This window comes from Pseudophryne corroboree, chromosome 5 (assembly GCF_028390025.1).
Source record: "Pseudophryne corroboree isolate aPseCor3 chromosome 5, aPseCor3.hap2, whole genome shotgun sequence".
In the NCBI taxonomy this organism is placed as follows: domain Eukaryota; kingdom Metazoa; phylum Chordata; class Amphibia; order Anura; family Myobatrachidae; genus Pseudophryne; species Pseudophryne corroboree.
In genome coordinates, this window is record NC_086448.1 from 770,809,802 (window position 1) to 770,834,882 (window position 25,081).

General features: G+C 50.1%; 2 protein-coding genes across 4 annotated transcripts in view; one reads left to right on the forward strand and one right to left on the reverse strand.

The window, feature by feature from the left end:
* Positions 1-25,081, reverse strand: part of LRP12 (LDL receptor related protein 12) — a 163,181-nt gene that overhangs the window by 92,244 nt on the left and 45,856 nt on the right. The window lies entirely within an intron of this gene.
* Positions 11,620-13,026, forward strand: LOC134929438 (kinesin-like protein KIF19). The gene has a single exon (XM_063925066.1). It carries the CDS (start codon positions 11,675-11,677, stop codon positions 12,932-12,934), a length of 1,260 nt encoding a protein of 419 aa, XP_063781136.1. The 5' UTR covers positions 11,620-11,674; the 3' UTR covers positions 12,935-13,026.

Below are 25,081 nucleotides of genomic sequence, written 5' to 3' on the forward strand. Positions count from 1 at the left end.
GTCCCCAGCGCTGAGTGTGCGGCAGCGGGTGTCTGGTGCAGGGATCGGATGTTTCCCTGCACCAGGCTGTCGGCGGCGGGGAGCGGCGCGGCGGCGCTTTAAACTTGGCGCCGCTCGGGCCGCCAATCAGAAGCGTCGCCCGCGGCTTTTTGAATCCGGCGCCTCCAGCGAGCCAATCGCGGCTCGCGGGGCGCCGGCCAATCACAGAGGGGCGCGGCGAGCCAATCGGTGCTCGCCGTGTCATAGGCCCCGGCATCTGACGTCAGACGCCGGGCGGGAGCCTGAAGAAAAGGCCGCGCCGAAGAGCGGCAAAGAAGACGGGCGGGAACAGCGAGGACGGTCGTCGGCGCGCCGGAGCGCAGAAGATCCCGGCGGCGCGAGGAAGAAGACGGAGTTCGGGTGGCCGCGGAAGAGGCCTGAAGACTCCAGCCCTGGGAAAGAAGATGTCCAGCGGCGGCTGGACGCGGCGATGCGACGGCGGCGCCGCTGGCCAGGACGGGCCAGCGGCCGAAGAGGGCACCGAAGATCCCTGGAGCAGGTGAGGCCTCAGTGAGGCAACTTCACCCCCTCCCTTTTCCTCCCTCGACCACCAGGGACGGGCATTAGGCCCGAGGGCACAAGCCAGGCACTAGGCCTGTGGCACAGCTAGGAGTTTGGGGGCCAATATTTGATTAGGTGGTTTGGGCATTAGGCCCAAGCCACCCTACCCCTGTGGCCCAGTTAGGCGGGCACTAGGCCCGGGGGCAAATCAGGCAATAGGCCTGTGGGCATTAGAGGGCGTTAGGCCCTAGTGTAATTTTGGCCGATTAGGGATACGATAAGGTGACCTTGGGCATAAGGCCCAGGTCACCCAACGGGCAGCAAGTTAGGCGGGCGCTAGGCCCGTGGGCGAAGTCAGGCCTCCGGCCTGTGTGCAGTTAGGGGGCGCTAGGCCCAGTGAACAAGTGCCCCCGAGGTGAGTACAGGTGGCCCTGGGCGCTAGGCCCAGGCCACCCTGAGGTGTTAGGTAGGCAGGCCCGCTCGGCCTGAGCCCCTAAGGAGAGAGTACGGTAGGTGGGTGAGCTGTGCGGCCCCCACTACTGGGTGTTCTGAGTCGGGTAGATAAAATAAGAATTTACTTACCGATAATTCTATTTCTCGGAGTCCGTAGTGGATGCTGGGGTTCCTGAAAGGACCATGGGGAATAGCGGCTCCGCAGGAGACAGGGCACAAAAAGTAAAGCTTTTCCAGATCAGGTGGTGTGCACTGGCTCCTCCCCCTATGACCCTCCTCCAGACTCCAGTTAGGTACTGTGCCCGGACGAGCGTACACAATAAGGGAGGATTTTGAATCCCGGGTAAGACTCATACCAGCCACACCAATCACACCGTACAACTTGTGATCTAAACCCAGTTAACAGTATGATAACAGAGGAGCCTCTGAAAGATGGCTCCCTAAACAATAACCCGAATTAGTTAACAATAACTATGTACAAGTATTGCAGATAATCCGCACTTGGGATGGGCGCCCAGCATCCACTACGGACTCCGAGAAATAGAATTATCGGTAAGTAAATTCTTATTTTCTCTATCGTCCTAGTGGATGCTGGGGTTCCTGAAAGGACCATGGGGATTATACCAAAGCTCCCAAACGGGCGGGAGAGTGCGGATGACTCTGCAGCACCGAATGAGAGAACTCCAGGTCCTCTTTTGCCAGGGTATCAAATTTGTAGAATTTTACAAACGTGTTCTCCCCTGACCACGTAGCTGCTCGGCAGAGTTGTAATGCCGAGATCCCTCGGGCAGCCGCCCAAGATGAGCCCACCTTCCTTGTGGAATGGGCCTTAACAGATTTAGGCTGTGGCAGGCCTGCCACAGAATGTGCAAGTTGAATTGTGTTACAAATCCAACGAGCAATCGACTGCTTAGAAGCAGGCGCACCCAACTTGTTGGGTGCATACAGTATAAACAGCGAGTCAGATTTTCTGACTCCAGCCGTCCTTGAAATGTATATTTTTAAAGCTCTGACAACGTCCAACAACTTGGAGTCCTCCAAGTCGCTTGTAGCCGCAGGCACTACAATAGGCTGGTTCAGGTGAAACGCTGATACCACCTTAGGGAGAAAATGCGGACGCGTCCGCAGCTCTGCCCTATCCGAATGGAAAATTAAATAAGGGCTTTTATAAGATAAAGCCGCCAATTCAGATACTCTCCTGGCGGAAGCCAGGGCCAGTAACATAGTCACTTTCCATGTGAGATATTTCAAATCCACATTTTGTAGTGGTTCAAACCAATGGGATTTGAGGAAATCTAAAACTACATTTAGATCCCACGGTGCCACCGGAGGCACCACAGGAGGCTGTATATGCAGTACTCCTTTGACAAAAGTCTGGACCTCAGGGACTGAGGCCAATTCTTTTTGGAAGAATATTGACAGGGCCGAAATTTGAACCTTAATAGATCCCAATTTGAGACCCATAGACAATCCTGATTGCAGGAAATGTAGGAAACGACCCAGTTGAAATTCCTCCGTCGGAGCACTCCGATCCTCGCACCACGCAACATATTTCCGCCAAATGCGGTGATAATGCTTCGCGGTGACTTCCTTTCTTGCCTTAATCAAGGTAGGAATGACTTCTTCTGGAATGCCTTTTCCTTTTAGGATCTGGCGTTCAACCGCCATGCCGTCAAACGCAGCCGCGGTAAGTCTTGAAAGAGGCAGGGACCCTGTTGAAGCAGGTCCCTTCTCAGAGGTAGAGGCCACGGATCGTCCGTGACCATCTCTTGAAGTTCCGGGTACCAAGACCTTCTTGGCCAATCCGGAGCCACTAGTATCGTTCTTACTCCGCTTTGCCGTATGATTCTCAATACCTTTGGTATGAGAGGCAGCGGAGGAAACACATACACCGACTGGTACACCCAATGTGTTACCAGCGCGTCCACAGCTATTGCCTGCGGATCTCTTGACCTGGCGCAATGTCTGCTGAGGAAGTCTGCTTCCCAGTTGTCCACGCCCGGGATGAACACTGCTGACAGTGCTATCACGTGATTCTCCGCCCAGCGAAGGATCCTGGCAGCTTCTGCCATTGCACTCCTGCTTCTTGTGCCGCCCTGTCTGTTTACATGGGCGACTGCCGTGATGTTGTCCGACTGGATCAACACCGGTCTTCCTTGAAGCAGAGGTTCCGCCTGGCTTAGAGCATTGTAGATTGCTCTTAGTTCCAGAATGTTTATGTGAAGAGACTTTTCCAGGCTCGACCACACTCCCTGGAAGTTTCTTCCTTGTGTGACTGCTCCCCAGCCTCTCAGGCTGGCGTCCGTGGTCACCAGGATCCAATCCTGTATGCCGAATCTGCGGCCCTCCAATAGATGAGCCCTCTGCAACCACCACAGAAGAGATACCCTTGTCCTTGGAGACAGGGTTATCCGCAGGTGCATCTGAAGATGCGACCCTGACCATTTGTCCAACAGATCCCTTTGGAAAATTCTTGCATGGAATCTGCCGAATGGAATTGCTTCGTAAGAAGCCACCATTTTTCCCAGGACTCTTGTGCATTGATGTACAGACACCTTTCCTGGTTTTAGGAGGTTCCTGACCAGGTCGGATAACTCCTTGGCTTTTTCCTCGGGAAGAAAAACCTTTTTCTGAACCGTGTTCAGAATCATCCCTAGGAACAGCAGACGAGTTGTCGGCATTAATTGGGATTTTGGAATATTCAGAATCCATCCGTGCTGCTTTAGCACCTCTTGAGATAGTGCTAATCCCATCTCTAGCTGTTCTCTGGACCTTGCCCTTATTAGGAGATCGTCCAAGTATGGGATAATTAATACGCCTTTTCTTCGAAGAAGAATCATCATCTCGGCCATTACCTTTGTAAAGACCCGAGGTGCCGTGGACAAACCAAACGGCAGCGTCTGAAACTGATAGTGACAGTTTTGTACAAGGAACCTGAGGTACCCCTGGTGTGAGGGGTAAATTGGAACGTGGAGATACGCATCCTTGATGTCCAAGGATACCATAAAGTCCCCTTCTTCCAGGTTCGCTATCACTGCTCTGAGTGACTCCATCTTGAACTTGAACTTCTTTATGTACAGGTTCAAGGACTTCAGATTTAGAATAGGCCTTACCGAGCCATCCGGCTTCGGTACCACAAATAGAGTGGAATAATACCCCTTCCCTTGTTGTAGAAGAGGTACCTTGACTATCACCTGCTGAGAGTACAGCTTGTGAATGGCTTCCAAAACCGTCTCCCTTTCGGAGGGGGACGTTGGTAAAGCAGACTTCAGGAAACGGCGAGGTGGATCTGTCTCTAATTCCAACCTGTACCCCTGAGATATTATCTGCAGGATCCAGGGATCTACCTGCGAGTGAGCCCACTGCGCGCTGTAATTTTTGAGACGACCGCCCACCGTCCCCGAGTCCGCTTGAGAAGCCCCAGCGTCATGCTGAGGCTTTTGTAGAAGCCGGGGAGGGCTTCTGTTCCTGGGAAGGAGCTGCCTGTTGCTGTCTCTTCCCTCGACCTCTGCCTCGTGGCAGATATGAATAGCCCTTTGCTCTCTTATTTTTAAAGGAACGAAAGGGCTGCGGTTGAAAAATCGGTGCCTTTTTCTGTTGGGGAGTGACTTGAGGTAGAAAGGTGGATTTCCCGGCTGTAGCCGTGGCCACCAAATCTGATAGACCGACTCCAAATAACTCCTCCCCTTTATACGGCAAAACTTCCATATGCCGTTTTGAATCCGCATCGCCTGTCCACTGTCGCGTCCATAAAGCTCTTCTGGCCGAAATGGACATAGCACTTACCCGTGATGCCAGTGTGCAGATATCCCTCTGTGCATCACGCATATAAAGAAATGCATCCTTTATTTGTTCTAACGACAGTAAAATATTGTCCCTGTCCAGGGTATCAATATTTTCAATCAGGGACTCTGACCAAACTACCCCAGCACTGCACATCCAGGCAGTCGCTATAGCTGGTCGTAGTAGAACACCTGCATGTGTGTATATACTTTTTTGGATATTTTCCATCCTCCTATCTGAAGGATCTTTAAGTGCGGCCGTCTCAGGAGAGGGTAACGCCACTTGTTTAGATAAGCGTGTTAGCGCCTTGTCCACCCTAGGAGGTGTTTCCCAGCGCTCCCTAACCTCTGGCGGGAAAGGGTATAATGCCAATAATTTCTTTTAAATTATCAGCTTTTTATCAGGGGCAACCCACGCTTCATCACACACGTCATTTAATTCTTCTGATTCAGGAAAAACTATAGGTAGTTTTTTCACACCCCACATAATACCCTGTTTAGTGGTACCTGTAGTATCAGCTAAATGTAACGCCTCCTTCATTGCCAAAATCATATAACGTGTGGCCCTACTGGAAAATACGGTTGATTCGTCACCGTCACCACTGGAATCAGTGCCTGTGTCTGGGTCTGTGTCGACCGACTGAGGCAAAGGGCGTTTCACAGCCCCTGACGGTGTTTGAGGCGCCTGGACAGGCACTAATTGATTGTCCGGCCGCCTCATGTCGTCAAACGACTGCTTAAGCGAGTTGACGCTATCCCGTAATTCCACAAATAAAGGCATCCATTCTGGTGTCGACCCCCTAGGAGGTGACATCCCCATATTTGGCAATTGCTCCGCCTCCACACCAATATCGTCCTCATACATGTCGACACACACGTACCGACACACAGCAGACACACAGGGAATGCTCTACACGAAGACAGGACCCACTAGCCCTTTGGGGAGACAGAGGGAGAGTCTGCCAGCACACACCAAAAAAGCGCTATATATGACAGGGATAGCCTTATAATAAGTGCTCCCTTATAGCTGCTTTATATATATCAAAATATTGCCATTAAATTTGCCCCCCCTCTCTGTTTTACCCTGTTTCTGTAGTGCAGTGCAGGGGAGAGACCTGGGAGCCGTCCTGACCAGCGGTGCTGTGAGAGGAAATGGCGCCGTGTGCTGAGGAGATAGGCCCCGCCCCTTTTCCGGCGGGCTCGTCTCCCGCTATTTTGTGAATCCAGGCAGGGGTTAAATATCTCCATATAGCCTCTGGGGGCTATATGTGAGGTATTTTTAGCCTTTTAATAGGTTTTCATTTGCCTCCCAGGGCGCCCCCCCCCAGCGCCCTGCACCCTCAGTGACTGCGTGTGAAGTGTGCTGAGAGGAAAATGGCGCACAGCTGCAGTGCTGTGCGCTACCTTTAGAAGACTGCAGGAGTCTTCAGCCGCCGATTCTGGACCTCTTCTTACTTCAGCATCTGCAAGGGGGCCGGCGGCGCGGCTCCGGTGACCATCCAGGCTGTACCTGTGATCGTCCCTCTGGAGCTGATGTCCAGTAGCCAAGAAGCCAATCCATCCTGCACGCAGGTGAGTTCACTTCTTCTCCCCTCTGTCCCTCGTTGCAGTGATCCTGTTGCCAGCAGGAATCACTGTAAAATAAAAAACCTAAGCTAAACTTTCTCTAAGCAGCTCTTTATGAGAGCCACCTAGAATTGCACCCTTCTCGGCCGGGCACAAAAATCTAACTGGAGTCTGGAGGAGGGTCATAGGGGGAGGAGCCAGTGCACACCACCTGATCTGGAAAAGCTTTACTTTTTGTGCCCTGTCTCCTGCGGAGCCGCTATTCCCCATGGTCCTTTCAGGAACCCCAGCATCCACTAGGACGATAGAGAAAGGGACCGTACCGTCGCTTGCATTGTGTATCGTGATGTATGTTACCGTGCGGGGCGATGTGTGAGCTCGTTAAGTGTGTTAGTTTTGTTGCACCACACCCACAGAGCTAGTTTGAGGGCTCTGCCGTTGTAGTTAGTATAGGGTGTGACACTAGGTTAGAGTTAGGCCCTGCACGGCTGTTTGCTTGTTTGTTTACCTCCTTATAGGGACCTGTAAGAGAAGAAGACGTTCGCAGTGCGAAACGGACGGTGAGTAACATCTGTGTGCGTTTGTCCCTTGTCTGTCCCCGAGCGCCGGAATCGGGATTGCTCACGGACGTGAGAATCCTTTTCATCACACTACGTGCGAGAGCGCGAGTGTGTGAAATCTGGGTGGCTGAGGCTTCGTGCCGGTGATGATCATTCACCCAACCGGTGAAGGTCGCGGTCACCCCTGGGGTATCCCCTGTTCCAGAGGAAGAAGGGTCGATACCCCCTTTAAGGTATATTATTCTCTCCTCAGCTCGGTCGTCGGTCAGCTCCGAGAGGGAATTGCCGTGTCCGGATCCGACTGAAGATTTCCAGGTCCGTTGAAGGTTCCGGTACCTGAAGGTGAGAGAGAGCGGCGCCTGGTGAGTACCGACTCTACACCTGCACGGCAGCAGGCACCACCACACAGCAGCCGCACCTCTCACACGTGGGTGGGATGTACTACACATGGATCTAACTATACAGAGTATAGCATACAACACCACGTGTTGGCGTATGGCTTATCTTCCACAGTGTACATTTCATAGCGTGCCCAACATGGTCGCCTTATCTAGTGTGCTTGTGGATGGGATGAAAAATATATGGACCTGACGGATGTGCTGGGACAATACTCCAGGCACTAGGTTGCTGCAATCACCCATTTTGCATCATCTCTTCTAGGTATGACCTGTTCCACCCAGGGTAATAACACGTAGTGCGCTCAAGACGGCTGCATCACCTCGTAGCTTTGTGGGTGAAATCTACAACCCATGGAGGTTATTCCCCAAAATGTCTGAACAAACCAAATGCTTATCGTACTCTCTAGGTTTCCTTTTTTTTTTTATTTCAGTGTGATTTGTCTATTGCTGTATTGCTTAATCTTTTACACTGTGTGCATTGTTTTTGATGTCTGTAAAGCGCCTTGAGTCCTGATGAAGTAAGAACGCTATATAAATATATTTGAATTATTATTATTAAATGTAGGTGATAAGATTGTGATGTCCCGTGGTACAACACACGGCTGTCCCCTCTCACACCTGCTCTCTAATTTAGCCATGGACCTTATGCTCGGTGTTCTTCAGGACTGGCCACAATTTCTAGGTACTCAAATTGGGGTCAGAATGGGTAAGATTTCAGCGCTTGCAAACGATGTCCTTTTATTTTTATCAATCCTAGGAAGGCCCTTGGGCGCCTCTGATGGGAGAGGATTCGGAAATCTGGATTGACTTTGGATTCTAACGGCCAACTTTGAGAAATCAATCGCTCTCTACCTTCAGGTGCGCAGTACACAACCGCCATGGTCAGGGGACATCCCCATTATAGGGGAGAGAAAAGCGATCACATACTTGGGGATTCAATTGGCTAAAAGGATTACTAATGTGTACACATGCAATATGATTAACCTTCTACATGACATCACCAGAGATAGTGAGGGACGGGAGAAACTACAACTTTCTCATTTAGGGAGGCCAGTTTGGTAAAGATGATGCGACTCCCTAGACTACATTACCCCCTACACACCCTATTTTGTTGTCTCATGGAGACACCTTAGCAATAGAGAAGGCAATGCGCACCTCTATTTGGAATGGTAAGAAGTCCCCAATAGGCCTAGTGCAACCATACCTCCCAACTATCCTGTACTCAGCGAGACAGTCCCGTTTTCCTAGGACTATCCTGCTGTCCCACCCGCTGGCCGCAGTGTCCCGCGGTGGTGGTAGGGTAGTAGTTGTGGGGAGCACACACCGCTGCTCAGCTATGAAAGTAGTGGGTGAACAGATGCCATCTATCCAGTGTAGGGGGAGCCTGGGGGTGCCTGGCATCTCGGAGAGTGCTGGGCACGCCCCCACAGTGACAGAAATGTGGGTACCACAAAGCTCCACCCCTTTCACTTAGGGTCTGCCCCTTTCGGGTCACACGCAGGGTCCAGCTCCACTGACCACCAATGTTAGGATGTATGTTAAAACTACAACAAGCTTAATCCAATGTTGGCATCAATTTGCCTAATATTAAGGTGTATAGCCATGCGGGATCAGTACTAAATGCCGCCGGCCGGAATCCCGGCGGTCGAAATACCGACGCCGGAATCCCGACCACACAATCCCGACAGGGGTGGCGAGCGGAACGCAGACCCTTGCGGGCTCGCTTTGCTCGCCACGCTGCGGGCACGGTGCCTCGCTACGCTCGGCACACTATTATATTCTCCCTCTATGGGTGTCGTGGACACCCACGGAGGGAGAATATGTCGGGATTGTGGCGGTTGGGATTCCAGCGTCGGTATTTCGACCGCCGGGATTCCGGCCGGCGGCATCTTGACCGCATCCCAGCCATGCTGCACCTCTCCGCTATTTAAAGCATTGGCTCCACGGTGAATATCTATACAAAGGTTTTACCCCAGAAAGACTTCCTGGGGACTGCAGGGGTTACCTTCCTGGCAGCCTCCTTACACATGAACAGCACAGTGTTCTGAGGAGAAGGACCTTAGGCCCAGAGCTGGTTGTACACACACAGCACGAGGTTGCAGCGTGTGCCCTGATGGGGAGAAGACCCAGACGCTGGGCTGGGGGACCCTGTGTAGTACTGTGACCAGGAGCTGGGAGAGGAAACCGTTCTGCAGAAGGACCGGGCAGCGGGTGGATTGCAGTGGCAGAGCGGCAGCAGAGCGGGCCACCCTACTGGAGAAGAACTTCCATGACAGGATTAATAGGATTTCATTCCTCCACCTACATGACTGCGAGGCGCCTCAGTCTATCCAATCCAATCCACTGCTGATGTCTACTCGTAAAGTGTGGCCCATCCTTCCTCACATATGTCAGCTGGAGCCTCATCTTTCTTCCCTTGTGAGGAACCAGAATTTCCAGTATGAGAACGCGGGTCACCCTCTCACTACAGAATCCACAATGGGGCGGATTATAAAATAACAAACGGGGAGGGCTGTGACATTTCTACAAGCCTCTGAGAAGTACCCTGTGGCCAGACATCTCCCTTGGCCTATCTGCAAGCACAGCACTAGGCAGCTGCCGCCTTCAGGGTGTTGTCCGGAGTCCTCACAGCATCGGGACAACTCACAGGACCGCCTCTTATTACTCATACATCCTGCATATAAGGCAATCTCCATACACTACTGTGTCCCACATACTCCACTAAGAATGACATTAACAATGGGACTGGCACAATGGAGGGATAATTTCCCTTCCCTGACCATTACATTACTGTGGTGGCCACTTGCTAATTGTGGGTTTATTCATGTGGCAGCATTGGGGATCCCTTAGCAGCTGATCCAGGCCTGATACAGGGATGGACACAATGTCGATGTTGAGCGATTGTAGGTCGATTGCGCATGCATTTAAGCTGCACTGCGCATGTGCAACGATGGTCTTGCGGCGGGCGCAGAGAAGATTATTTTTGCAAAGTGAGTGACAGAGGGTTTGGGGGAGGTAATTGGGAGTAGAGGCAAAAATGTTTTGGGCCGTGTATCAGCCTGCGTTTGTGATCCTGTACGCAGGCTCCGGCGTCTCACTTCCAGGCTGCAGCCATTACCGCTGCTACAGGGCTGCCCCCAGAGCTTCCTTTGGACACTCCAGGCACGCTCTCTGCAGCCTACAGCCTGTATAGTCGCATGGAGCGGAGCGTCCAGTACCATGCTTCCTGCAGCTTGCGCTTATCGTGATGTCATGTGCTCTAGCACTGCTACCAAGGGACAGTACACATTTATTAATAATCCTTAGGAGTGAGGACAGTAGTAAGTACATTTTTATAGGACACTTTACATAAAGAGTAGATTCAGATTTTATTGGGAAAAATTAGTCTAAAAATGTGAAATATTAAAAGTATAGTGTGTAGTTCTATTGCTGTAACTGATACCCAGGCAGCACCCTCTAACCTAGTAGCTTGGGATAGATGATTATATTATTACAAGCAATAGAACTGCTCCCACAATTGTTAATGAATACAAACATGCAGAGAGTAAGGGTCTTTGTGCATATTAACTTTTGTCATGTGTATTAGTAACAGTAAGGCTAAGCCATGCGCAGAACTGAGGTCATGGGTTCAATTTCCACCATGTCCCTGTGTGGAGTTTGCATGTTCTCCCCATACTTGCATGGTTTTACTCCGGATTCCTACCACAATATAAAAATATACTGGTAGGTTAATTGGCATCCAACAAAATGAAGCCTAGCATGTATGTGTGTGCGTGTACAAATAGACTGAGCTCCACTGGGGCAGGGACTGATGTGAATGGCCAAATATTCTCTGTAAAGCGCTGCAGAATATGTGCGCTATATAAATAACTGGTAATAAATAACTTCTAAACTCTACAAATACTTAAAACAGTTTGAACCTTCTAACTGTACATTATAAAAGGCATATTAAGGAATTCTTGACAGGTGGGGGTTTGGTCCCAGTTTCAAAGTCCTCTTAAGTTCTTTTATACCCTTCCTTTTGCCTCCTTATTAATTAATGGAGTTGGGAAAACTAGACAGAAAGATGCATCCTATGACATCAACAAGGATGACCTCAGACGGCTTCTCCCATCTGCCTCAGGCTTCCCAGAGAGATCAGAAGACGATGGCTCTTTAACAGTATGCCCTGGATGAGATACAAAGCAGTGCCCTCTGCCACAGGGCCGATTGTGATGTCACAGTGCAGCTGATTGTGATGTCATAGTGATGTCATAATGCAGATGATGGGTATAGAACAGACAGCTGGCTGCTTCCTGGCTCATATCTGATATTGCTGGACTAGTGCCAACACACAGATAATTTTCTTTCGCTTTTCTGATATTAGAATCGAGAGATGAATACTGAACAGAAGAACGCTATAGACCATCAGGTGACTGTGGCTCTGCGCATCCGTCCATTTAATTTGATGGAGACTAAGAATCGAGCCCAGTGCATCACACACCAACTTGGTCCGCAGACGCTGCTACTGAAGGACCCTGGCGAGGATCCTTATGACGTACTGCGCTCGAGCAGGACAAGAGAAACAACATTCACCTTTAACCACGTGTTCGATCAGGCAGCTACTCAGGAAAATGTATATGATTCCACGATGAAGAACATAGTGGATGACATCCTAGCTGGGTACAATGCTGCCATATTCGCCTACGGCCCAACAGGCACAGGGAAGACCTATACTATGATGGGTAAGCCTCGCGAGCCCGGAATGATTTATCGCACCCTGAAGGACCTGTATAAGACGATTGAGGAGACCGGAAGGAGAGATAATTTCTCTGTATCATTGTCATATGCTGAGATCTACAATGAAACAATCCGGGACCTATTAAAACCTTCTTCTGGATCTTTGGCCCTCAGAGAAGATCCTTATGGTAACACCAAAATATTAGGGATTACTGCGTTCTCCCCTAGCACTCCTGAGGAGGCCATGAATCTGCTGAAGATGGGAAACAAAAGGCGCTCTGAAACAACAACAACAGCTAATAAGACCTCATCACGCTCCCATGCCATATTACAAATCACTGTAAAACAAACAGGCAGTGATGGGGTTAGCACAGGCCGCCTGTACATGGTGGACCTGGCAGGATCAGAGCGGGCAAGCCAGACTACCAACAGTGGCAAGACCATGAAAGAAGGAGGTTACATCAACCGCTCCCTCCTCGCCCTCAGGAAGTGCATCATGGCACTGCGCGAGAAACCAGGCAGCCATATAAACTATCGGGACAGTAAACTGACCTGGCTGCTAAAGGGCGCACTGAGCGGGAAAAGCAGAATGGTCATGATTGCACACGTCAGCCCTGCAGATAGTGCCTTTGAAGAGTCACGCAGCACAATGACCTATGGGAGCAAGGCCAAATTCATCCAGACACGGGTGGAGAGAAACAGTGTCCCCCATGGTACTGCTGAGAGGGGCAGGGGGGACAAAGTGCTGCAGAAAGACATGCAGTTTATTATGAGACGCACTATGGCACCGCTGATTAATTTGCCCCGCATGGTCCCTTTGGCAAAGAATTTACAGTCTGCACATGAGATCAGTGCTACAGCTCGTGCCAGTGCAAATTCTTACACATTTCTAGAATTAGCACGTAGATGGCTGTAGAAACACCACTTGGGCCGGCAGGAACATCGTTGGCGGTAAAGGTGATTATAAAAAAAAAATTAATGAGAGCTGGGGATTAGGGCTACTGGCGACACCCCAAGAAAAGAAAAAAAACGACACTGGGCAGCCACCTCATTGGTGTGTTGGAAGAGCTGCTAATTATTATTATTATTATTATTATAATAAAATGTTGACAGTTCCATCTAACTCCTTGATAAGATAATAACTTGAAGACATAAACCTGGGCAATGCCGGGTACTTCAGCTGCTTATACATCATTTGTGATGTTGCTGGTTTCAGTTCATTATGTTTCACAATGACATTTTCTTGCATCCTTATGTATTGTATTCTTGTTATGTGGCATGGGGGCATATTCATTATGAAAAAATCTGTGAAATAAGTTTTCGTTTTTAATTCTCACGCTTACATTTCACAATTTTTTTGAAATTCCTCATGACTGCCTTATAAAAATATCACTTCCGAAAAACTGCTATTTTTGCAAAGCAGCTTTTTTGGAAAAAAAAGTTACATTTTCCCCCAGGCAGCTGAGGTGTCCGTATGGGATCACTCACACTTCACAAGCCACCGCCGGCGTCCGTAACCCCTCCCCCCCGCCACTTATCTCCATAGCTATAACTACATGGCCACACCTCACTGCAGTTGTAAGTCACCAACGTACAGATTCCCCCCACATAGTCTTAAGGCGCCCATACACTAACGATATTATGAGCGATTTGGCCATTTCAGACGGACTGGAACTACAAATTGTTCATGAAAGTGCAGATCATTCAGTGTCTGAACGATAACAATGTGCGGCCCCGCTCGTCGTCGGAGCTTCTGATCTTCCCTGCTGCAGGGAAGATCTGAATCTATAGTCAGCATGCTCCTGGGTGCAGCCACTCCAAGATCTTAAGATATATCATATGTATTGTACAATATCGTTTGCCTAGAACTGCCGGGGGAGTTGAAGGATAATCGTTACCGAGAAATCAGCATTTACGTGTTGTCTAGTGTATGGCACCTTTACTGGTTACCCCCCACCACAACTCGCTTTACCCCAACATAACATTATGCCGGCAATTGTAGAATATTAATAAAAACCACTAATAACCATAGGCGTGCACAGCTAATTTTATTAGGGGGTGCACCACGGGGAGGGAAGAAGGGGAAAGGTCTCTAGCACTGCCCAGGAAAATATCTAATACTATTTTGCATTCTCTCAGTAAAATCACATGGCTTAATCAAATTTCTCCCTAGTTCCTAATAAGAAAGTAGATATAGTACACCCCCGAGAAAAATAAATAAACATAATGGTGCTACCACCGGCCGGTACCGTTTGTCCGCTATGGCATAACCCTCAGTCCTAGCGGTCGCTGCTCAGTCCTAGCTGTCGCTGCTTACACTTCCACAACCTATCCCTGACCCAGTGACGGAACTAGAGAGTGGTGTGCCCAGATGCATTACCATTCAACTTTCCTCACACCCTCCCACGGTAGCATCTAAATTTCTTTCATGGAGAGGACAAAAAAATGTAAGACTATAAAAATAAAATAACAAGCTTATGGCGGCCAAACTGAGCAGCCCAAATATCGTGGTCCGGCTCCTGCTGCACCCAAAAAAACCTGAATTGCTTGAGCCATGAGTATAGGGGACTGGCCCGTTGCATTCTGGGAGGCCAAAAGCTTTGATCGTTGGTGCCAATCCGCTGACGCTACCTAATATCCCAATGTTTATCCTGTGGATAACCTGTGGACCCTGCAGAAGAAATTCACAGTAGGCCACACGGTAGGAGCCAAAATTCACATTATGCCACACAGTATTTCCCCCAGCAGTGCCAGATACACATAATGCCCCCAGCAGTGCCAGATATACGTAATGCCCCCAGCATACAGAACGAGCCATATTCACATTATGCCACACACACATAATACCCTTCAGCAGAGCCAGATACACGTAATGCCCCCGGCAGTGCTCACTGCTGCTAGGCTTCTGGCTGCCACCACCACTGCTGCTGTTGCTGGCTTGGCACTGCTGTTCCTGTTTGAGGGGAGGAGAGCGCCTCACTGAGTGGGCAGGGCTTAAAGTGGTCCTGGAGAGGTGGTGGAACTCCTTTCCCCTGCCATCTACTTATATTAGGAGAAGCTAGGGCTGATGGTAGGATGTTCAGCGCCCCCCAGCAAACTACAAATTTGTGCCCTAACTCCCATACTATCTAAAGGAACTGTGCGCACAGGAGGCATGCGGCGCAAAAAAAAGGTGTGGTATCACAAGAAAGTTGTGGCGTGGCTAAACATTAGTACCCCAACTCAAATTCTGCAACACAGTAGCACAATCTTGTCATTGCACAGCACGTAGTGCCCCTATTTCACATTATACCACAGAGTAATGTCGCTTACTAATGTTGCGACACACAGTAGTGCCCCATAGTCACATTATGCTACACAGTAGTGCCTCTTATACACAATACCCACGATAGCAGTGTCCTAATGCCCATGGTAGCAGTGCCGCTAGTACACATCATGCCCGCAGTATCAGTGCTGCTTATACACATAATAAATGCCTTCCCACACACAAACATGCTGAGTGCTCCCCCAAACATGCAGAGTGCTCCCCACGCAGCGTATCTGTCCTCCTGTTCCCCGCCCATGCAGCATATCTTCCCTCATGTGTTTCCCCCTCATGCTCTAGTGTATCCCTTGAAAGAAGCAGGGACATATGGAAACTTGAAGCAAGCAGAATCTCTAGGAGGACAGCCTCAGTAGACCACAGCACCACTGCTGGAAAGGACCCACATGGACATCCAGAGATAGGACAGCAGACCAGCACATCACCAGACCCAGGCAGAGGACGGAGCAGCTGCAACGAACAATGGAGCCAAAGCACAGAATCAAAGATGGCGGCTGCCACTGAAGATCACGCCTGGAGCAGAGAGGCAGCCCTACGGAACCCAGGAGGAGATCCACCAGCCCAGGCATGTTGGTCAGCAGCAGCAGAGGACCACAGCGGCAACAGGAGAGACAGAGGAGCCACGCCGCCGGAGGCACTGGGGAACAGAGACAGGAGTAGCACTGCCTGTACAGAGGAGTCCTGTAGCCAGCAAGGTGGGCCGTCAGCAGGCAGTGGGGGTGGGGAGATGAAATTGATCGACTCGCTCAGCGAGGGAGGGCTGGATATTAGGGACGGCAGAAACTACAACTCTCTCATTTAGGGAGACCAGTTTGGTAAAGATGATGCGACTCCCTAGACTACTTTACCTCCTACACACACCCTCCCTTTTTGTCTCATGGAGGCACCTCAGCAATAGAGAAGGCAATGCGCACCTCTATTTGGAAGGTAAGAAGTCCCCAATAGGCCTAGTACAACCATACCTCCCAACTGTCCCGCACTCAGCGGGACAGTCCCGTTTTCCTAGGACTATCCTGTTGTCCCACCCGCTGGCCGCAGTGTCCCGCGGTGGTGTTGGGGTAGTAGTTGGGGGGAGCACACACTGCTGATCTGCTATGAAAGTAGTGGGTGAACAGATGCCATCTATCCAGTATAGGAGGAGCCTGGGGGTGCCCAGCATCTCAGAGAGTTCTGGGCAATCCCCCACAGTGACAGAAATTTGGGTGCCACAAAGCTCCACCCCTTTCCCTTAGGGTCTGCCCCTTTGGGGTCACACGCAGGGTCAAGCTCCACTGACCACCAATGTTGGGCGGTATGGTAAAACTACAACAAGCTTTATCCAATGTTGGCATCAATTTGCCTAATATTAAGGTGTATAGCCATGCTGCACACCTCCGCTATTTAAAGCATTGGCTCCACGATGAATATCTATACAAAGGTTTTACCCCAGAAAGACTTCCTGGGGACTGCAGGGGTTACCTTCCTGGCAGCCTCCTTACACATGAACAGCACAGTGTTCTGAGGAGAAGGACCTTAGGCCCAGAGCTGGCTGTACACACACAGCACGAGGTTGCAGCGTGTGCCCTGATGGGGAGAAGACCCAGACGCTGGGCTGAGGGAGAGAGCCGCGGACCCTGTGCAGCACTGTGACCAGGAGATGGGAGAGGAAACCGTTCTGCAGAAGGACCAGGCAGCTGGTGGCTTGCAGTGGCAGAGCGGCAGCAGAGCGGGCCACCCTACTGGAGAAGAACTTCCATGACAGGATTAATATGATTTCATTCCTCCACCTACATGACTGCGAGGCGCCCCTGTCTATCCAATCCACTGCTGATGTCTACTCGTAAAGTGTGTCCCATCCTTCCTCACATGTGTCAGCTGGAGCCTCATCTTTCTTCCCTTGTACAGAATTTCCAGTATGGGAACGCGGAAATTATCGGATGACTGCGCATATATCTAAGCCGCACTGCACATGCGCTGCGATGGTCTTGCGACGTTAGTCGCAGAGAAGATGTATTCACAAATTGAGTGACAGAGCATATGGGGGAGGTTAATGGGGAGTGTCTGTAAAAACGGAGGTGTGTCACTTTCTCCTACGTCCTAGAGGATGCTGGGGACTCCAAAAGGACCATGGGGGTATAGAGGGATCCGCAGGAGCTTGGGCACACTATAAAGACTTAAACTGGGTGTGAACTGGCTCCTCCCTCTATGCCCCTCCTCCAGACCTCAGTTAGACTTTGTGCCCAGGAGTGACTGGACACACACTAGGGGAGCTCTACTGAGTTTCTCTAAAAGACTTTATGTTAGGTTTTTATTTTCAGGCAGACTTGCTGGCTACAGGCTCCCTGCATCGTGGGAGTGAGAGGAGCAGACCTACTTCTTCTTAGTTTAAGGGCTCTGCTTCTCGGCTACTGGACACCATTAGCTCCAGAGGGTTCGATCACTTGGTGCGCCTAGCTGCTTGTTCCCGGAGCCACGCCGTCACCCCCTCACAGAAGCCAGAAGAAAGAAGTCGGGTGAGTATTAGAAGAACAGAAGACTTCAGTAACGGAGGTACAGCGGTCGCGCTGCGCTCCATGCTCCCACTCAACAGCACTCACTAGGTGCAGGGCGCTGGGGGAGGGGGGGCACACTGGGCGGCAGGTTACTGAGGTTTGAATTAGTCTGGCTTTAAAAATGTGTTAGGAGCACCGGGTCTATTTCCCCCGCCAGCATTGTAAAGCGCGCTACGCGCAATTAACCCCCCACCGACGACATACAAGGGGGGGGGGGGGGGGGGAGCGCCCTGTGTAACATGTTAATATTGGGCTCGTGCAGGCCGTTATTTTGACCCTGCCGGGAGATCCCTGTCCCGGACCCCCGCCACCTCGTGTTTGCGCACCTCTTTCCCCCGCCGCTGCCCCCCTCGGGTGCACGGCGCTGGGGAGGGAGCGCCCTGAGCAACTTTTTACAGTAATGCCGTGGCCGGAGGCTCCGTGTCCCAGACCCCCGCCAGCGCGCGTTTGCGCACTACGCGCCGCTCTCCCCCGCCGCTGCCTCTCTCGGGTGCAGGGCGCTGGGGAGCAAGCGCCCTGAGCAACTTATTACTAGTATGCCACGGCCGGGGGCTCCGTGTCCCGGACCCCCGACAGCGCATGTTGTGTGCAACGCACTTTATCCTCCCCGCCGCTGCTTCCCACGGGTGCAGCGCGCGGAGGGGGAAGCGCCCTAAACGGATGATTGGCGCGGCCCGGGGTTCCGTGTCCCGGACCCCCTGACAGCGCGGGTTAGGCCACTGTGCGCCTTTTTCCCCCAAAGTGGCGGTCCCGCCCCAGTGCTCCCACACGCCAACGAATTTCTCGGTTGCAGGGCGCAAGGGGGGGGGCGCCCTGAGGGACTTTGTTAGATATATGAGGCCAGCCAAAATACTGACATGGGGCGGTAAGGCACCGGAAAGGGGCCGAGTTTAGCTTTCTCTAAGGAGTCAGCGCCATTTTCTTCAAGATCCCCACCAGAACTTGCTGTAAAGGAAGGGGGGGGGGGGGGGGGGGGGGCACAGTTTCACAGTTTTAGTGCTATAGGGGTGGCATATAGAATTAAGTTTGAGATGGGATACATATTCCTTGTAGTAAGGCATGATCTCCCTGTTTCCCTGTTTGTTAACCCTCTATCGGTTGGTCGACATAAGTCGGCAGATGTGAGGGCTTAGGCATGAGCGGCTGTGGGGTTAACTGTCGGTTTCGCAGGACATGGCGAAGCTTAATTCGGGAAATGAAGTATTAGCAGTTCGTATGTCTAGAACATAAAACACGATAGCGAAGATACAGTCGTTGGTGGATGCCCTGTCGGCATCAACGGAGTTTCCCGTGTAAAAAAATTATCAGGCTGTTATTGCCCTATACCTGTATACGTATATATGTATATTTATAAGGATATGTAGGGGGAGTCTTATCAAATTATTTGGTATGCTTTCCCCAGACCCCTCGGGCTCCCAAGATTATTATTTGTATTAATTTGGTCGCTTAATATTCCTTCCGGTCGACATTTACTATGTTTTATGTCGACCTTAACCTTCCTTGTAGATATCGGTACATGTTCATACACGTTTACAACACATTACTGTCACTATGGACCTGACAGGTCTGGACAATCCACTTGCGTATAGGTTATATCTATATGCGTGTATATGTAGATATATGTTTATATATGCAGGCTTAAGATGTATGTGTTTTATTGTGTATTACATGATGTTATCCATGAATGCTGAAATAATGGTATTCTTATCATGTGCTGATCGCTCTGTTCATTAAGCTCTAGATTGGTCGGGACGAGTTGGTTTCGATCCTCTCAGGGAGTCCGAATATTATTCTCTTCACAACGCGGAGAGAAAATGATGACAGTCATCTCCTGGTCGACGCAGAGCCCGGTCGCAAGGGATCATACACAGGCAGCTAAGTGAAATTTTTATTTCTATACTTTGACCTTGTATGCACTGTATGCACTTGAGGGAGTGTTGTAGTCGGGTAGGCATCCGATAGAATTATCCTACCCAGAGTGGGTAGGCTTGCCTATGTTTTCCTTATAACATTATAGCAGGCTGCCACGTGACAGCAGGAGGTGTGACCGGAAAATTGCGGAGGAGGTCTCCGGGAGTTGCTGGTGGGAGTTATACAGCTGTTTGGTGTGGCCTCGGTTCAGTCAATCTCGGCGGTTTCCGCTGGTAAGTCTGAATTCGTGAGTTAGCCTCTTTCACAACGGTTGGTGACGCATTCTTTTGTGGGATGCAGTCGTTTTAACCGGTTCGATACCGTTCTTTTTTCCTTTTCTGTGTAGACAGTGGAAGGTGAAAAGGTAAGTGTTCTGCAGCCTTGTTAGGTTCGTAGAAGTGGACGTAGTTTCTGTTTCCACTACATACACCACTTGTCGCTGAGTCTATCTGGCTGGTCCCCAATCCGGTGACCACTTGTCTACTAATTTTTCAGTTAGTCCAGGAATAGACTAGGACCTGTGAGTTATTTATAGAAGCCAAAGGGGAACATTCTGAGTTACGGTTGTTTCCCCTTGCGGTTTTTTCTAATAGAGCTTGCCTTTCCCCTATGGAAGGGGAGGTAGTACGCGACGCCATACAGAGGTGCGTCACGTTCAGGACATTGTCTGGTTGTCCCTGTATAACGGTGCATATCGTGGTTTGTCTCTGACTGTTCTTCGGCGCAGGGATTGGCTGTTGTTCCCAACGACGCTGCTGTCAGAAGGGGGTTTTAGAGTAGATACTGACCGGTTAAGGTTCAGTGCTTTTCCTGTGGAAAGAGGTCTGAGGATCCAGAGTTGGATTGGCTTTGAGGCGACACCTCTTCAATAGGTTCCATTAATAAGACAGACGGCATAAGAGGCCTTTTTCGGTGAGCAGGTTTAATACTAGAGTGGTTTTCATGGGACCAGTTGCAAATGTGGTCCGGGTCTCACCTGCGCATGCACCGGAATATAATCAAAACGGCCAGGACATCGCTCCTGTGGTGTCTGCTCGGTTCTTTCCTTCTAGAGGAATGAAGGTTAGGGATCGGGGTTTAGATCCTGGTGTCCGTGCATACAGATCTCCGAAGCTGGGGAGCAGTCCTTTGCTGGGGACGTATTTCCAGAGGATGAGGCCAAGTTGGGAAACTTGTCTGCTGTAAACTTTCTTGAATTAAGAGCTATTTTAGACAAACGTATTCTTCGTGTTCTGCCGTGTTAATTCTGCCAGACGACTTGTCAGCAATGGCGTAAGTAAGCCGCTAGGGCGGAACAAGGACAAAGCGGCAATGGCAGAAGATGCACAGTTTGCAGTCGAGTGGGAAGTCTGGTAAACCCTATATTAGCAGTCTTCGTTTCGGAGATAAACGACGGAGAAATAGATTTCCTCTACAGACACGATATCCAGCCGGGAAAAATTCTGTCATCATCGAGAAGCTCTCTCAGACGTGACAAGTCTTTGAGGAGTGTCGCAAATGGACATCTTGGCGTCTCGCCTCAACGAGAGGCCTCGAGGAGATTGTTCCAGGTCAAGGGACACTCAAGATATAGCAGTGGACATCCGTGTAACACCGTGGGTGTTTTTAGTCGGTCTAGGTGATCTCTCCGCTTTCACTTTTCCGACAGTGGTAAGCGTAAGATAAGCGAAGGTTCCGATGATCCTCTTAAATCCGGTCTAGCCAGCGAGGGTTGGCTATCCAGTTTTTCATGGTTTACTCATAGAAAATTACTGCCCTCTTCCTTTACGTGAGGTAATGTTACAACAAGATCAGGGTGTGTATCAAGACTGACCGCGGCTGCGTCTGACGGCGGGGCAGTTGAATGTCATATCCTAAAACCGAACGGGTGTTCCCAGTGAAGTCGTTTCTTAAATTCTTCAGGCTAGGAAAGAACTAACGGCACAGCGTTACCACCGTTCTTGGAGTAATTATGTGTCTCGGTGTGTATCCGGGAAGGCTCCTATGGAGGACTTTCAGCTAGGTCGTGTTTATCCATACTTTACAAGCCGATGTGGAGGCAAGCCTGATAAGTTTCTTTGCAAAATTTCTCTCTTGGAAAGTGGTCAGGCTGTTGACTTTGACGTCCGCAAGGCGGGTGTCGGAAGTGGTGCTTTTGTCTCACAAGAGCCTTGTTTGATCTTTCAGGTGGATAGAGAGGAATTGAGTACTCGGTTGGTAGTTCTACCAAGAGTGGTTTCTGGGTTTCGCAGAAATCGACCTATTTTGATGCCGGGGGTTACTTAGGCATTAGCTGGTTCAAATTCCCTTGATCTAGCCAGGGATTTGAGTATGTAGGTCATCAATTTGGCTCAGTTTGGAGAAACAGAGGCCCTGTTTGTCTGGTATGTTCCCAGCTTAGATTGGGAGACTGCGTTAAGCAGTCTGTTACATGCTGAATCTGTGATGCGGTTGGGCATGTTGCTCTACGGCTGATTTGCCATCACCGAAGTCGGTGGGGGTTCCTTCTTTTGGGAAGATGGGTTTTTCTTGGGCGGATGCCTGAGGAGTTTCGGCGGTTCAACTTGGCCGAGCGGATTCTTGGTCGGGGTAAAACGCTTTTGCTATGCTCTACAAGTTTGATACCCTAATTTTTGGGGACCTTATGTTTGATCATTCGGTGCTGCAGAGTCGTCCGCACTCTCCCGCCCGTTTTGGAGCTTTGGTATAAACCCCATGGTCCTTTTGGAGTCCACAGCATCCTCTAGGACGTAGGAGAAAATAGGATTTTAGTACCTACCGGTAAATCCTTTTCTCTTAGTCCGTAGAGGATGGTGGGTGCCCGTCCCGGTGCGTACCGTGTCTGCAGCTATTGTTTTTGGATTCACCCTGGTGGTGTGTCTTTTCTATCTGGTGGTTGTTACCGTTGTTCATGACATGGCATGCGGGGTCTTATTTTGCTTCTGTGGACACACGGGTTGTGTTACATATTCTCTCAGCATGTGGTTGTGTTTTGTTCATGCTGTTGGCTGGTATTCTACTGAATGCCACGTTCTACGGTGTGTTTGAGGTGTGAGCTGGTATGACACTCACCGTGTTTATAACAATAAATTCTTTCCTCGAAATTGTCCATCTCTCCTGGGCACAGTTTCTAACGGAGGTCTGGAGGAGGGGCATAGAGGGAGGAGCCAGTTCAGACCCAGTTTAAGTCTTTATAGTGTGCCCAAGCTCCTGCGGATCCGTCTATACCCCCATGGTCCTTTTGGAGTCCCCAGCATCCTCTACGGACTAAGAGAAAAGGATTTACCGGTAAGTACTAAAATCCTATTTTTTGGGGCGTGTCTCAGTAAGTCATTGCGATACTGTACACAGTGCCCCGGAGTCTCACTTCAAGGGTGCCATTACAGCTGCTGCAGGGCTGCCCCCAAAGCTTCCTACGGACACGGCCTGTATAGCAGCACGGAGCGGAGCTAACAGTGCCATACTTTCTGGAGCACCGCATTATAAATACGCCAGCACATACCGAGCAGAATTTCTCTTGCATTTAGACCAGCTTAAAACATTTACAGAAAGTACTGCTTTTACGTCTCTTACTGCTGACCGTCTCGCCAAGGGTTAACAGCTGCTGCAAAGCGGACTGGATACGACATAGCACTCTATTCAGGGTCTCTCCTGCCAGCGCTGCGTGTGCCAGCCTTCCGCCATCATGTTACTGTTGTGCGATACGGTCTGGTGTGGCATCACCGATTCCAGCACGGTGATCTTATACTTCTGCCATCAGAAAATGTCCAGTGTGCAAAGGCCCTGCTACAAGGTTTAAGAAACAAGGTGTATTAATAGGTCAATAAAAAATAGAAATAAAATATTATAAGGAATCACAAGGTCATATCACGCGTGCAGGAAACAACCTGACATTTCCGTGTCCTCTGAACACTCGCTGAATAACAATATAAAATTAAGGGCAGTCCATCAATCTCTTACGGTGGGCCAGGGAGCAGCGTCAAAGACTCCGAATCACTAGAGACACGTCCATTTATCTGGGACTATGTGTCATGACAGGGGGCGACAGCAAGACAGCCCAGTCTGTGTGCTCAGAAACAGGCTCCTGCATGTCTTACAGCATCTCTGCTCTCACGTGCTGTCCCCAGAGGTAGATTGGGGGTAACACACAGACACACACACTATTTCCTCCAGTCCAATGAATGACTAGCCTTACACCCCCCCCAATCCCCACAAGTACAAAAGCATCGCACAGCTTTTGTACTTGACGAGTAGCTCACTACCTGCGCAGCTCCTCCGCGCTGCAGGGAGCTACCCGTTGCTGCCCCCCGCGCCCAGAAACCAGCGACCATACACCACCGGAACACCCATCCTGCCCAGCAAAAACCTCTGCCTGTCAATCAGGCAGAGGCGATCGCAGGGATGAGATGGCCATCGGCTGTCTGGCATGTGCCGGAGCTCTGCGGCACATACACAATTAGGTCTGAATTAGGCTCTATGTACAGTCATTTACCATATATATCGGGAGACTGCTGTAACTAGTTCAGATAACTGTGCAAATCAATGGGTTCAAAGATCAGCTGTACTGCCATGTCCACTGATCAAAAGCTTGCAGTTAATTAAAGACACCGTACGGAGAACAGACACTAGGACCCTGGAGGAGCCGCTTCCCAACCACAATACATGCCCCTGACAAAGTATTATCTTGTGGATGCATTCACTGCAAACACGGTTTCATTACCCTGATGTTAACTCTGGGCCTAAGTCATGTTTGCACGCTAATGCAATTGCAATTTTTTTTAGGCTACGGAACTGCTAATGTTCGCAAGTGACGCTGCCACCCAGAAATAAAAAGACGCCCCACTGGGGCCATTGCAAACTCATTCGCTATTGCGTGCACATTTGCAGCCTATACGGAAAAATGAAGATCATCAAGCTTAAGGTTAGGTCTATGGCTATGTAGACTGGGCACAGCGGTAGCGGCGCAGGCATCACGTTTTTGCAAGTATGAGCTGACGGCAGATACACACCCTGAAAATGGGCATGACACACCGGCGTTTTTCTAACCACTTTCTGTAAGCTCCTCCAATCAGTCACTTTCGCATGAAATCCTCAATGTGATCTGGATCGCAGCAGCAGCAGCTTGGCGCATGCATATTGTGATCGCAGCACATGCGCAGTCTGACAATCCCTCCGTTGCGTCAACATTGCCCATTGCATACAAACAGGAATTAGGCCCCGTATGGGGTAACAAAATATTCATCTATACCAATATAAGCAGTTATATACTGGCCATAAAGGACAGGCCATTCTCTTATTTGCCAAGTGTCCCAATGCAGAT